Raw genomic sequence first — 15,762 nt, forward strand, 5'->3', positions numbered from 1 at the left:
ATAACTCATTTTATTCTTATTTTTTACCTTTTTAAATTTATTATATTTATATAATATTTTTTACTCGATTTACGATTCGAACCCTGTTACAATTTACGATTTGATTCTGATTTTCAGAACCTTGCTTCTTTTCACAAGTGATGTGACGCCAGAGTCTGAGCATTGAACGACTAACATCAATTATGTGACAATTTGTTTTTGCTCTGCAACTATTTTGAGACGAAGTGTGAGGATATAAAAACTTCGCCGAATGCCATGTGAGTGGCAGAATTTTCGAAAGGCTAGAGAAGTGTACTCGTTACCATATCACTTCTTATATTCTTAATGTAATTTCCATAATGCTGAGTTACTTGAGTACAGAAACGATAGAAAATAGAAAATATGTTCAACTTGTGGCTAATGAAATAAATCCAGTGTAAAGAGGGTAATCATCCACACAAGTATCATAAAAAGTGGAAGAAGCAACCGGAATAGAGGCCCACACATCTGAATCAACAAGCTCGAATGGAGACTGTGCACCTCCCAACAGTCCCCTTCGATCCTTTTTATAGGCTTCTTGACCTTCTTTCTTTAATACTTCTATCAAGGCTGATAGCCCTGCTGGTTGCAATCCTTTATTCGCCTTTCTTTCCCTTTTTTCTTGAATTCTACACCTTGTTGCATTGTACATATTTCTTCACTGATTTCGTTGTTCAGGAGGTTATCCTGGACTGTTTCGGACCTTCCTGACTTCTCCTCCATTCTCTTGGACCTCCGACACGGGATTTGAGGATGACGCATCTACCTCACGGGTAAGATCTGACCATACTTCTTCTTTCAGCTCAGTAGCCTTGCTTTTGGTTCACCGACACCCATCATCCACCCACCTTTGGGCCTACTTCACACTCTATTCATCTTATCGCAATCATATTAATGTATTGCCTACCCTCGATGTGATTTGTTGTTAACAATGGATGCTTGAGGTAGATTTTCATGCTCACTGTGAATTAACTCAAAGCTAACTCAAATTAAATTTTCTCATGTAATTTGATTAAGTTCGAATGCTTGATCTGATTTGTGGATGGTTTGAGTTTGAAAAAATTGATCCATTAGGCTCCTAAGTTCTCCATAATTACTCGTGAACCCCCAGGTTTGCACCAAGATCATACATAAATTAGTACGCTAGATTCACTGTGTGTGTGAGAGAGAGAGAGAGAGAGATATTAGATCGTGTAAAGGTCAATTCCTGAAGTGCACCAACAATACTCTATACATCTGGGGATCTACCACCTTTTCTGCATCTTAACTGCTAGCCTTCTCCTTATAGACTGCATGTGTTGCAATAGGATTGCAATTCGAAAAATTAAACATACTAATAATATCCAGATCATACTTTTTTGTGCCTGAATCATCCCTCTTTGTTCTCTCCACTTCAATGCCAAGAAAGGAGTGAAGTTCTCCCAAATCATTCGTGTCAAAATTTTCTTTAAGTCAAAATTTTCAATTTATCAATTTAATCATTAATTAAACACGACCGACTTTTTAGTGAAGTAACTACCTATAACATACGGTGTGACTTGTCTATTATTTCTAACAACCACATGTTACTTGAATGCATAATGTTACTCTCCAACACTTTCTAAAAGAGCTACAACCTCTTCCACGGCTCTCCCATCTAGACCTTACCTACGTTTAGGATCCAGATTCCAGACAATATGGTCAGTGAAAGTGCCCAACAACCTAGGGCCCACGATTATTTATTTACTTATCTTTTATCCCTAAGAAGCATCAAATGCAGACTTCTAGTTATTTCACAAGGCCAGACCCCCCACATTTATTTTCTACATACGAAGAAGTTGATTACTCACACTTAACCGTAATAAAATCAGTTGGAGTTCTGAGTCAGTTTTCTCCCATCATCATTTCCCAAGAAGGAAAGCTTAAAGCCTCTTACTACAGGGATACACCTCAGTGAACTCTTCTAGCTTGACCAACTAGGTTCCAAAAGAAAATTCCAATGAATACTCTCAGTTTAATTGCTATTAGCATCAGGAGACAATAGCTTTCTGCACGAAACAGTAAGCATATACAGGAAATACTTGAGTAATAATCCCATTAGGTGTCTTCACCCTTTGATCTCAGTAATTATATAGGGAATGAGTTGCAAAATATATGTGAACGATTTAAACTCAATGAACTGAAAATTTCAGGCGTGGTGTCATCTATAAAAGAACGAAGTTATTTGTAATGCCTACGAAGCTAACAAATTATTAGTGTTCTTTCTCTCGAGGTTCTAGAGCAAGGCCTCAAAGAGCATATCATAAAGAACTTCTGTGAAATTCATACTACAAAACATTGATCTCCATAACACATTAACACAGTTATGTGATGAATGAAATTTACATACTTCTCGAATGCAACCAATATCTAATGGATAACTAAAAAAATGAAGGACAAAATAGAGCACCTTTAGGAGTGGACGCAAATAGAAACTTCCAGGAAACAAATTATCAAATAAGAAGCTTCCACCAGCAGCAGTAACTGAATTGTTCCTGTAACCATCCTCCCCGCTAAGTGATAATAAAACAGAAGGAAATAGCTCTTTCACTTCTTCTCCAGCATATATATGGACAGAAACTTGACTAAGTTTCTGACAGGAAAATGAATTAGGTCCAACTGATTTAAGATGATATCCAGGCTGCACAACAAAGGAACACCATCAAATAAAAGGCACTAGCTATTTGCACACCTACCAGCAAGAATTTCAAATAAATGCATTGCTTAGGACATCACACATGCAAATAAACTAAACTACAGTAAACACGCAGCTAGAAGAAAAGAAACATCTTGATATAATTTGATTTGAACAAAGAATGAATGCTATATTTAGTCATAAGCAGTAATAGAGAAGGTGCATAAAATAGAAGGAAAAAGAAAAAAGATTTTATACACACACAAAAGGAAACAAAACAAGTTTGGCGTTTCCTCTAAGGAGTCTGAAAAATTCTTCAAAGTATGATAGCCATAAATAAACGGGAAGAAAGGACATAGTTCCAATGCCGTCACACAATTTCCAATGCCGTCACACAATAAGATAATAAAGGGCAATGACTTTGTGGCTAACTTTCAAAAGTTGCCCATGAAAGCTGAAGCTTGGCATATTAGGGGTTTGAGATCAGTGAAGATGGGGCTAGTTAAAGTACAGTTAGAAGAAAAAAAAAAAGTCGAGCCCAAAAATATCTCATAATCAAAGCTCCAAATTGTGGATCATAGAACAATCCATCAATTGTGGCGAAGAAGTATGATTGGTCAGATGCCCTGTAGTCAAGGCAGCAAGTGGAATTATTAATGTACGGAACCAACATGTACTTAGAAAAAAAAAATGCCTGGGCACTTATCAACAACTAGAAATATTTGGAAAAAAAAAATATATAAGGCCTTTGTTACCAGACTTCTGGGTTTTTATTAAATGTTTGTATATTATAAAATTTATGAGCCTTTAAGATTGAAAAAATACCCCTGCATTTAAAAGTAAAAGTTTTGACCCAACCCTAAAAACCGGATTTTGTACTTGAACTAGAAATTTGAATTTTTAGTCTTTTGGAATTTAGAATTGGGGCTATTTTATTGAATTCAAATGGGGGTATGGCCTTATTTGCATGTAAAAACTCAAGTTTGCTTAAATGATTTTTTTCCATGTAAATAAGTTCTGTTGCATGGGCAAATCTGTAAACTAGTTTAGCCTAACCTTAAACCGACTTACCTTTGACCGACATGTTCTTAACATAAAACCAAACAAACCCTCTTAGGGCAGAGAAAACGAAGGAACCCTTTTGGGGTGGAGAAAAACGAAGGAAGAAACGATAGGCGAATAAAGTAGCGTGAGATATAGGGTTTTGTTTGCCGGCTTGTTGGTCTTGGTCGCACTTGTAAGTAGTAACTCTATGCTTTCTGGGTTCATAACTAAAATTCCCTTTGTTTCTGCTCTTAAGTAACGAATCCATGATTTTATAAATTCCGAAAGCACTTTTAACTTTAAGAAAAGAATCCATGTTTTTCTAAATTATGAAGCACTTGTAGCATATCCATGTTTTTTCTGAATTTTTAAGCACTAGTAAGTAACAATCAATGTAAGTAATGACTACATGCTCTTTACAACATATTTTACATTTAAGTAACAACCCCATTCTCTTCACAACGCACTTTACATGGGATTCTACAAAAGCTATTGTATGTGCTTCACAATGTACTTTATACGGGCTCATTTGAATATTTGTCTTTTGAATCTTGGAGTCCATTTTCATGATGGGAATAATATGAGCGAATCTGGTCTAATATTATCTTTCTTTCTATTTAGCTATTTGTCTTACTTCAAAAAGGTCGAAATTGTGATCTCTATTTGTCTTTCCATTGTAACTATGCTATTCGATTTTCTATACTTGGGGTTTTTGGGTTTAATGTTTTGATCAAGGAATTTGATTCTCATGAGGATTATGTGGAGCCATTTATATATTGATGTGGTATTATATGAACCTATGGCCAGGTGATATATGTGGATCTCATCTGAATTATCAAAGTGGTATATGTGGCCTCATATGATCAGTGAGGATATGTGGACCTCATCTGAGGTATATGTAGACCTCATCCGAATTATCAGGGAGGTTCATGTGGCCTCATTTGAGCTATAAGTTAGGATATGTGGAACTAATCTGAGTTATTATGAGGATACATGAACTTTTGGAAAATAAGTGAACTATTGAGAATTATGCGAAGGCAGGATCATTCGTTCTCTGTTCCCGCTAGGCTATTCTTTTAGTGTTTGATGCTTTTTCTAAGCTAGTGATTTGTAAAACCCTATTTAAATTAATATGCAGAGATTATATTATCTTGGAACATATTTTGTAGGAAACTTCAGCACTTGTTTGTTGTTTTATAACAAAATAAGTTACAGTGAGGTTCCATCAGGATCATGATTGTTGTTTTACAGAAAAATAAATTACAGTGAGGCCCCATTGGTGACATGTCATAATCCTGCTTTCACTTCGCGGGAACAGAGAATGAATATCTCAATAGTCAAGGAAAATAAAAGTACAGCACCATAACCAAGCCAAAACAATCGCTTTGAACACAGGCTAAGAGCCCGCAATGCTAATCACAAGGTCGAGGAGAAGCTATATAAAACAATTTTTTTTATAGAAAACAGATTGCTTAAATAACTTTAGCATAAGAAGCAACCACTAAAGACAGAAGTAGTACTTCCCAGACAAATAAACCATATAATGCAAATATATAAATATAGGCTTGTACTTCTAAATGATACAAACCTTTGAAGCCTCAACATTGTAACTTGTATCATCATACAAAGGGCCTCCGATAAAAAAACCGTCTGATCCAGTTTTAGTTTCCAGAGCTAATTCACCTTTCTGCAGTGGAGCATTGCTGCTCTCTTCTGCGGCTACGATTCTGATGTCAACACCGGAAAGCGCTGGGGAAACTGACCCTTCCATGTACAAGCCTAATCTTCCAACAAATGGAGGAATAGTAGCTTGGCAACCATCACTTGTTACTGAAACCTATCATAACAAAGTAGATACTAACGACCATCTGTGATGGGACACATTAACATATGCTTAAAAATTGAAATACTTCAAAAGTTGCTTACATTATGTAGTCTAGGATAAAATAGGAACTTCTTTCCAGCAGTATTCCTGCAACAAATTAGATATGTAAGAACCAACGCAGTAAAAGATAGACCCTTTAGGTTGAGCCTTTATACTGCCTAAGTCAGGATGAAACACATGGAACATTGCGTCACTATAAATGGAAAAGAGAAGATTTTCATATACTGAGTGGGACTAAGTGAAAAAGTTCCAAATCGAAAGAATAACGGGATCCGGAAGCTTGAAGTGATGTTTATTATCCAAAATTTCAGATGTTTTTATGATAAGCAGAAAAAATGCATGCATATTGAATAAAAACACTAACAATAAATCTTAAGAAATTGGCACGCCGTGATATGGGAAAAGAAGATAAAGGGAAATATAAGTCCAAAGTGGAAGGCATCACTGGATGGATGGTTCAAGTTGAATTTTGACCGAAACTCGATTGGCAACCGAGGTAAAGCCGGGATTGGTGACGTGATTCGGGATGCAAATGGAAAAGTGGTAATGTCTTATTCGGGCCCGGTGGGAATCAGTGATGCTAATGAAGGCGAAGTAAAGGCGCTTCTTCTTGGACTTAGATGGTATTCGAAATACAGCTTGGGTCCCCTTATCGTTGAGGGCGACTCATCGAACACCATTGCTTGGGAAACCAATAAATCCAAGGGCCCTTGGAGGCTTGAAAATTCTATAGTAGAGATTCGGGATTCGGTGCGGGCCATATGCCCTAGAATAGAACAAAAGATAAGATCGGCAAATGAAACCCCTTTTTCCAACGAAACCCCTTTTTTTTTTTTCATCAAAACCCAAACAGCAAACCCATTCTCTGCAACAAACCCCGTATTCCATCTCCACACACTCTCTCTCTCTCTCAATGGCTTCTCTCTCCCTCCTCGCCCTCATTTCCCTATTCTCCTTTCTAACTCTCTCTAACGCTCGGATCCCTGGTGTTTTTTACCGGCGGTTCATGGCAGAACGCCCATGCTACTTTCTAAGGCGGAAGTGATGCCTCAGGCACCGTGGGTGGGGCTTGTGGGTATGGAAATCTCTATAGCCGAGGCTATGGTGTAGAAACTGCAGCTCTGAGCACAGCACTCTTTAACAATGGTTTGAGATGTGGTGCTTGTTTTGAGATTAAATGTGCTGATGACCCTACATGGTGTCATTCGGGTAGCCCCTCTATTTTTATAATGGTAACCAATTTCTGCCCTCTTAACTTTGCTTAACCCAGTAATGATGGTGGATGATGCAACCCACCTCGCCCTCATTTTGATCTCGCCATGCCTATGTTCCTCAAGATCGCTGAGTACCGTGCCGGAATCGTTCCAGTTTCTTACCGCAGGAATCCATGCCGGAAAAGTGGAGGAATCCGGTTCACCATCAACGGACTCCGGTACTTCAACCTAGTTCTAGTCTCTAATGTGGCCGGTGCTGGCGACATTACCAGCTTGAGCATTAAAGGATCGCGCACCGGGTGGATGAGCATGAGCCGAAATTGAAGAGGGGGTGAAATTGGCAATCTAATGCTGTCCTCGTGGGCCAAGCCCTCTCCTTCCGAGTCACTGCAAGTGACCGACGAAGCTCCACCTCGTGGAGCATTGCTCCGACCAACTGGCAGTTCGGACAGACCTTTTCCGGCAAGAATTTCAGGGTCTGAATTTTGGGTTTTCTTTCATTTGCAGCCACGATCCCACTCTCAGTCGATCTACGCCCCGAATTCGATTCATCATCATCTCTGGTAATTTCGCCCCGATCCACCGTCTTTTCCCAATTCAGAAAAAGAAGAAAGGAAGAGCAAAAGCTTGAACCTACAAGGCTCCAATTTCAAAAGAGAGGAGGGATCTTCTTCTTCAAGCCCTCTTATCGATTGGATATGGGCAGCCGGAGACCGAGCATCCATTCCTTGGATGCTATTCTAGGCCGGAATTGGTAAACCCTAGAGCCATAGGTAATCCTTAAGTATCCATAAACTGAAAATCCTTGAAATCCGAAATTCATTAACCTCGAGAATTTAAATCGATTTGTCTAGTGTCTTTCGGAACCGTTGGATCACGGTTTCCGTCGTAAGCACCATTAGAGCCCAATTTAGGAACACTGGTGTTGTGTCGTGTCCTAAGTTTTAGGGAGTCTTAGGTTTTAGGGAGTCCTAGAGTTAGGAGTCCAGCCTCATCACGGACGCTTGCTATGTATAGCAACCGTGCCATGGGTCTAGTTACACTAGTCACCCAATCTTTCCTTAGGACATGCCTAGTAAATTAGGATGTAGGCAAACCTGCATTAGTCTAAGGGACAACTTGCATTTAGATAAGAATCATATAGCATCTTAGATGAAATCCTAAGATAATAAAATCCTCAACTTGAATTAAATAATTCCTCTTAAAACTGTTGAAACAGTCAATCCCGTCCAGGTCGGTGTCTTAGTTGAGTTAGGCATAAGTAGCTTAGCTTAGGTGCACCGCACTACGTCGACTCTGATCCCAGTGAGGCTTGGGTACGTAGGCAGCTTGGATGTCTGACGGCATACCACCCGCGAGTCGGCACCACAACAAATTGTGGTGTTTTGGATAGTAATTTTCTTGTAAATGATTAATCAAATCATTTAGGGCTTTCCATGAAATTAGAATTATAGGAGAACTTTCACTTAGAATGAATCCAGACAAATTAATAAATCAAGATACACATCTAGGATTCACATTGAAATTAGATTCTAGGATGCATGTCACTTAGTTCGCACATTAACATAGAGTTGAATGAGCCATTTAAAATAAATTTAAAAGAGTTAGCTTTTGGAATTGAAGACCGATTATCGGGCAGGAATGGTGCATGTGGTGGATAACTCCCCATACCTTCCATTCTCGCAACCAGGTAGCGAGTCTAGATTTCTGGTTAATTTCGGGTCCTAGATCCCACATCTAGGTGGCGACTCTGTCAGTCTCTTTCGTGTGGAATTCGGATTGCCTTAGTGATCCCAAGTTCATAGGAAAGACGAATTCAAATAAAATGCACACGCCAATCGCGTGGGTACGAGAGACCAAGAGAGAGAGCGTGGCGGCTCGCGCCCCACGCCCCTCTTGCGGGATCTGGCTCCCACAGTCTGGTGACTCTGCTGGGGATCACCTAACTTCATTAAAATTTCAAAAGATAATTCATTTGAATTTAATTTAACTGGCTCATAAAAACTCTATACTTGTTAGATTAATTTGTCTTGTTTTATTTTCTCATCACACTTTACTCAAACTTAATCTAACAAAACCTGAAGGCATCATAGATTGCGCAAACGTATTGCACACACTTACATCACTTGCATCTAAACCCTTGCATCTCACGTGCACACACGTCCTATTTTAGAAACCCGGAGTGTTATCTAGCATGGTTGACTGGGATTTCATCACCTGGTGCCTCTGTGCTAGAGAAGCATTCCACCCTTAGCCTAGTACCTTTATGGTACGTAAACGGATCTCTTGTTCACGTACTGATACACCGGACACTGGTACAGTATATCGAACAGGGATTCGCGCTAAGCGAACTCTTGGCCTTACCCCTAGATTAACCCACACATGCATATAGTATACGAACACATGTGCATCACGTGTGTGAGCGTAGTTTAGGATATCCTACCCATTTGTGTCTAGATTAGGCCGTAGTCCATCTTCCAATGGCTACGATCGGTCCTTAGATACACGAACAAAGTCATGAGTCGAGATCCTCTCTCCACTCCGCTAGATTAGGATTAGGGTTGATGCCTTCAGGTAACACTGATAAAATGTGTGAAGATTAAAAACTTTCCCATTGGGGTTAGGATATAAATCCCATCATTTCCAAAGATCTCATAGGATTAGTCATTCATGATCTATCCGTTGAAAGCAATCTTATGCTATCTCATCTAATCTCTTGACCGTGCGTCTTTCATTCTTCTGTCATACGATTCGATCGTATCTTCATGCCATCCCCTAACTGGCAGGAACAGAATCTCACAATTTTTCGATTATGCAATCTCATGATCTGATCATGCCTGGTCCAGATGATCCAATCTTGCTTGTATCCTTGGTCTTTCTCCTCTAGGGGCTACCTTTTTCAAGATTATTTTGCTAAGTCCTTCAGAGTTCACTCTCATAATCCTTGAACTAGGGGCATTCCCCTATTCGAACCTGTCATCATTGTCATGCCTTGGTCATTCAGGATTCATTCTATTGTCCCAATTACTTGCTTAAATGTGTAATCTTTTCTCAGTTATTGAGAATGAACACTCCATGAATGTCAAGCTCATATACCTCGTGTTCATTATTTTCATGACAGGGCAATAAACATCATAGCTAACCCTACTACTCCTTGGGTTTGGGTCTCTTCGCGGTTAGAGAGGAAATCTGTCTCTCCGCCACCTTCTCTAAGAACCCCAGCATCTCCTTCTTTCCCGTCCTCATCCTCACCAATGCCAAACAACCAAGATGGTCTTCCACCCGCTGCTATCACCGATACTCTCACCTTGATTCTCCGGTAGCTTCAAGAGCTCAAAGAGGAGAACCAAGTTATCAAGGCTCAACTTTCTGAGAAGTTCGGACCGTCGTTGTCCAAAGATAAAGGGCCTATGCACCAAGCAGCCACTTCAGCAGCACCTGCCCAACCAGTACTCATCAATATCCCTGATAAAGCCGAAGAAGACTTAGAAAAAGAGAAGTACAGCGAGGACCGCAGTAGGCCTTCTCAGTCCATGGTTGATAAGTCTGTTATGGAGAAATTAGAGACTCTTACCAGGAAAGTTCAAGACATTAAGTTTCAAGACCAGGGTAGTTTCAATCCCAGTGATCTTACTCTATTTCCCGAAATCCGCCTTCCTGCTAATTTTCAAATGCCCGATTTCGACAAATATGATGGTGTGGGTTGTCCAATCACACATTTGCAAATGTTCACCATCATGTGTCAGCCTCAAGGCTTATCTCCTGAGCAAATGGCTCAATTGTTCCCAGTTTCCCTAACCAAGGTTGCTAGGAGATGGTTCATAGTCTTGGACAAGGCTCGTTATAGGACATGGAAGGATATTGGAGAGCAGTTCATCAAGCAATTCAAATATGATGATGGAACCGAGATCACTAGGAAGGATCTTGAGAGAACCAAGCAGGACTCAAAAGAGTCATTCTTAATTTTCGTCAAGAGATGGAGAAGGTTAGCGGCTCAAATGATGCAGCGTCCCTCAGAAGAGGAGCAAGTCCAGATGATTATGAAGAATATATCCTCTCAGCTCCAATATCACATGTCTCTTCAGTATTATCCAGATTTTAAACACTTCATCAATGCTGGTATGCAAATTGAGGAAGCAATGGCACAAGGAGTTTACAATAGAGGAAACCCCAATTCAAAAGAAGTTAAGACACAGACTCTAGCTAAGATCTCTGAGGTTGATAATGTATCAATGGCTAACCCGTCACGAAACTCTATGGTATTCAAATATACTCAATCAGGGATTGCGGCTCAGCAAAAGCCTAATAGGGAATTCACCCCTCTCCTGTTTCCACCATCTGTCATATTGCAGCAAGGATTGGAATCCGGCGATATCTACTTGCCTCGCATTAAGGAACCTCCTAATCCGCTCCCCAGGACATGGAGAGCGGAAGAGCACTGCGATTTTCATCGAGGATCGGGGCATAGTACTGATCAGTGCATAACTCTGAGGCATGTGATCCAGAAGTTGATCGATGAGCGCAAGCTACCATTTCAGCAAGCGCCAAATATTGCTGATAGTCCTATACAAAACCAGGTTGTACCGCCGCTGGATGATGTTTAGGCACTTGGGGTTTGAAAAGCTCAGGTTCAGTTGCAGTGATAGAGAAGAACCAGAAGTTAAAAGGCACTTGTTATGATGATGATTCAGTTTTCGCCGAGCCTCTAAAGCCAAACAATTGCAGCAGTCTTAGTCCTTTTGTTATTTTAATTAAGTCCAGTCACGATGTCAAGTCCAGTTATTAAGTGCAGTCTTCTAAAAGTTTGAATAAATTTCTAGTCCAGTTGAGTCGTTTCTTACTTTTATTTTTGAGTCAAGAGTGTGAATTCTGAGTCTGTTCAGGATAAGTCTTATCAGATGTGGTTTTTCTTCAATTCAATGAAACTTGCTTTCTCTATACATTCCAACGTGTGCTTCTAACTTTAATAACCAATGAGAATAATACTCCCTCCTCAAATGAGGAAGAAGATGCCAATGAAACTCCTCTTAAGTTGCAGCCTATGCTCAAACAAGAGAAGGAGCGCCGAGCCCAGCTTCTAAAAGATGAAATTGAAGTGGTAAACACTGGCACTGAAACTTTGATCCAGTGAATGCCAATTGAAAATACATTACCCTCTGAAGAGTGTGAAGAATTGATAAAATTATTTCAAGAATAAGAAGATTGTCTAGAAAGGCTACAACCGATACCAGGGGCAAGACATAGATGGAAAGCTCAAAGAAAATGAAGAAAGTGAGAAGATATATGCTATACAAGGGGCATAGAGTGGAAACAACTTTCATATTTCCAATCAATGACCTTGGTTCTCAAATTCATAACATAAAGCCAACAAATTCAAGATAAGAAGTTCAAGAGCAAGCATTGAAAAGTGATCATCAGATATCAAGAGTACGAATCCATAGATGGAGGATGTCAAAGAACAAGTTTCGCTCTATGAAAGTCGAAAGCACGCATAAGAATCTTGGAAGAAGAAGATCCATTATCTCTTACCTGGAAATACCGTCAAGCTCCGTGAAAAAAGAAAAAAAGAAAAAAAAAGAAATAAATAATCAGTACCAGACGGACTCTAGTAACCTAGATCGATTCCCAATCTGAACATCGAAAGGCCTCCTTTGGCCAATTAAATCCCAAAATCAAAACCCAATGTCAAAAGAATACCGATTTGCAAACCCTTCGAGCCTAAATCAAATTTTCTTGAAAACCCATCAAACTCGGGGCATTCCCCCGAACTATGCGAGACCTGATCCCTACACTGGGGTACGTAGGCAGCTCGGTTAAACCGAGTTCGGTCGATTCAAAAAAAAAAAAAAAAAAAAAAAGGAAAAGAAATTTAATCGTTCCAAAAAAAAAGAGGGACCAGTTTCAAAAGAAGAGAGGTCAATCATTCCAGAAAGAAAGAAAAAAAGGAAAAAATCAATTAACCTTCAAACAATTTATCTTCAAACTAGGGGCATTCGCCCTGAACTACACACGACCTGATTCCTACCTTGGGATATGTAGGCAACCTGATCACAGGTTCAGTCGAAATCTTTGTTGAACCTTAAGCCATTCTTTGAAAAGCCCTATCCTACCTAAAAGTCCTTCTGGTGTTCAGAACTAATGATCTAGGTCCCGAAAACACAAAAAGTGAAAAAGGAAAAAAGAACGGAGTTTGAAGATCTGCTAGACTGAAAACCTGAAAGGGCGGTCTAGGCAAAATTTAAGATCATTCCCCTGCTAAGTTGAAAACCCGAAAGGGCGGCTTAGGCAAAAGCTAAAGGGATAGCCTGCTGGATCGAAAACCTAGAAAGGTGGTTCAGGCAAAAGTTAAGGCTAACACGGTCCGCCAAGTTAAAAACTCAGAAGAGGTGACTTGGTCATGGTAAGAGAATCAGTATAAGAAGGCTACAGCCGGTATCAAGACTGAAGATCAACTGAAGTTCAAGCAAATTCAAGTGATATCCTCAAAACTGGGGGCATTGAAGCTAAGCAATCTTAGGGGTCGTAATTAAATTCTTGAGGCATTACTGTTTTAAGGAAAAAGTCCAGTGTTTACCAATTGAAAAACTATTCCTCGAAAGGATAGACTTACCAAACAAAATGTTAACTAAGTCAGAAGCATCACTGTGTCTGTCAGTATAGTTAGTCAATCTTTGTCATTCTATGTTCACTCCCTCAGAGCTCCTCAATCCTTTGAGTAGTGCCTTTTATCTAAGTTTTCTCTTTAGAAAGAGTCAATTGTCGTCCTTGTGTCCAAATGATGCAACTGTCTCGGTAAAAGATGCCTGGTGTAGCTAACCCCCTGCAATTGTTCCAAAGCTAAGTTAATCCGCAGGCAAGGATTTCAAAAAAAAAAAAATCCAGTCTAAGCAAAGTCAGTTCCAGAAGAATCTAGAAGTAGAAAAATCTGAAAAACCAGTTCCCGTAAGAAGATCATACCCCAGGAAGGCACCTTGAGTTTAGAAGAGCCTTGGATGCAATGGTGGTTGAGCCAGTTTCTCATAAAGATGAACCATTAAAAATCGGAATCTCCTTCCAGTCAGTTGAATATTTGTCTGAATGCTTGTCAAAAGAAGAATCCTCTGTACCAGTGTCCAAATATTCCAAGGTCCCAGTTTATATCCCGAGTAAAGATCTTAATCTAAGAAATTTCAAGCCCTGTGAGACTTTCTTGTTCATCCCCAGTAAACAATTCAAAATGCGAATAAACTTGTGTAAAAACCAGTTTACTAGTTCATCAATTACCAATTCCTGATTTGTCAATATCAAGTTTCAATTCCAGTATTCCAATTCCAGTTCCAGTATCCAGTATTCCTAAAATTCCAGTTCCAGTTCCAGTATCCAGTATTCCAAAAATTCCAATTCCAGTTCCAGTTCCAGTATCCAGTATTCCAAAAGTTCCAGTTCTAGTTCCAGTATCCAGTATTCCGAAAATTCCAGTTCCAGTTCCAAGTATCCAGTATTCCAAAAATTCCAGTTCCAGTTCCAAGTATCCAGTATTCCAAAAATTCCAGTTCCAGTTCCAAGTATCCAGTATTCCAAAATTCCAATTCCAGTTCCAGTTCCAGTATCCAGTATTCCAAAATTCCAATTCCAGTTCCAGTATTCCAAAAATTCCAGTTCCAGCATCAAGTATCCAGTTTCGATTCAGTATTCCAGTGTGTCACTATGCCAGTTCTAGTCTCCAGTATCTCTATCACCAATATTCCAGTGTTCAATTTTCCAGTACTTGTATTCTTGTTCCCAGTATTTCGGCACTCCAATTCCAACATCCAGTTCCAGTGTCCGAAAATCCAGTGTTTCAATACTCTAATTCTAGTATCCGGTATGTCTTCGTTCTCGAGTTCCGGTTCCCGATATCTAGATTAAGATTCCAGTCCCCAGTTTCCAGTCCTAACATCCAGTGATCAAATTCCAATCCCAATTGAATCAATCAAAATGTCGATCCAATCTAATCCCCAATTCACCAATTATCAATTTTTGACTCTCCAGTTTTCCAGTAATCAAATTATACAATTCCCAGTGAACTGGCTCCTTAACTTCTCAGTTCTTTGATTCTCCGGTTATTTGACTATTGAGTCTCTTAATCATCCAGTTCTCTAAATTTTTAGCTCTTTAAATATCCAGTCCCTAAATTTTCTACTTCTCCAGTTTTCCAATTCTTCAGTCATCCAAACTTCAATTCTTCAGTTCCAAGTCATCTAGTCTTCTAATTCTCCGGTCCACCCATTGTTAGATTATTCAGTTCTCCAGTTCTCAAGCCCTTAAGCCTCTAATCCTCTGATAATCGAGTCCTCCAGTGGTTTAGAATAAAAGATTTTTGATATATGTTCAAGTTCTAGGGTTTCATTTAAGGTCTTGCATTATGATAAGGTGCGTTGTGTCTAGAGAGTCCTTTGTCGATTAAAGCTACGCAAAATGGTTCTGTCATTTTTAACTTTGGTATTCAATGACTACGTCATCTCTACCAAAGAGGGGCATCTGTAGACACCCCATTTTGCTCCGCCTTAATCAACAAAGAAGTTAGTGTTCTTGTTATCAGTATTTTCTAGTGTTTTCCGTTCCCGTGTCCGTCTCTCATGCTTTCTTGATCTTTTCAATCATTTCCGCAATGTTCGCATTTTTTCCGCTAAGTGTTGAGAGGGGTTATTCACAAGAATCCGAGCAAGGGAGAATTTGGATCCGTTTGGTGGGCCCACCTTGGGCATTTGTTTAGATTTGGATCAAACAGGGGGGTCCGCATTTTGTTTTGATGAAAGGCATAAACGAAACCAATATCCATGGAGGGCATAGTGTATTTCGTCTGGGATGGGCCCATTATTATGAAAAATAAAAATCTTAGGATGGCAGCCCATCAATTGGACAAGGTGGATCTTTCCACGGAGATAATTTCAAGGGTACAACTAATCACATCGCAGCCCACTATTTGA

At 39.6% G+C, this 15,762-nt stretch overlaps 1 protein-coding gene and 1 pseudogene across 2 annotated transcripts in view; one reads left to right on the top strand and one right to left on the bottom strand.

Annotated features, from left to right (window-relative positions):
• LOC143853359 (Carbohydrate-binding-like fold) overlaps window positions 1-15,762 on the bottom strand; it is a 57,569-nt gene that overhangs the window by 11,836 nt on the left and 29,971 nt on the right. Inside the window, exons 20-22 of one of the 2 annotated variants that reach the window (XM_077363109.1) lie at window positions 5,642-5,687; window positions 5,304-5,552; window positions 2,447-2,677 (exon numbers count right to left, since the gene is read on the bottom strand). In XM_077363109.1, coding sequence (XP_077219224.1) covers window positions 2,447-2,677; window positions 5,304-5,552; window positions 5,642-5,687 — 526 coding nt within the window. The remainder of the gene's footprint in view (window positions 1-2,446; window positions 2,678-5,303; window positions 5,553-5,641; window positions 5,688-15,762) is intronic. The other variant, XM_077363110.1, reaches the window with a different exon arrangement.
• Window positions 6,514-7,296, top strand: LOC143853360 (expansin-A4 pseudogene; annotated as a pseudogene).

This window comes from Tasmannia lanceolata, unplaced genomic scaffold (genome assembly GCF_043159265.1).
Source record: "Tasmannia lanceolata isolate RefF3 unplaced genomic scaffold, GAP_Taslan_0.1 ptg000019l, whole genome shotgun sequence".
In the NCBI taxonomy this organism is placed as follows: Eukaryota; Viridiplantae; Streptophyta; class Magnoliopsida; order Canellales; family Winteraceae; genus Tasmannia; species Tasmannia lanceolata.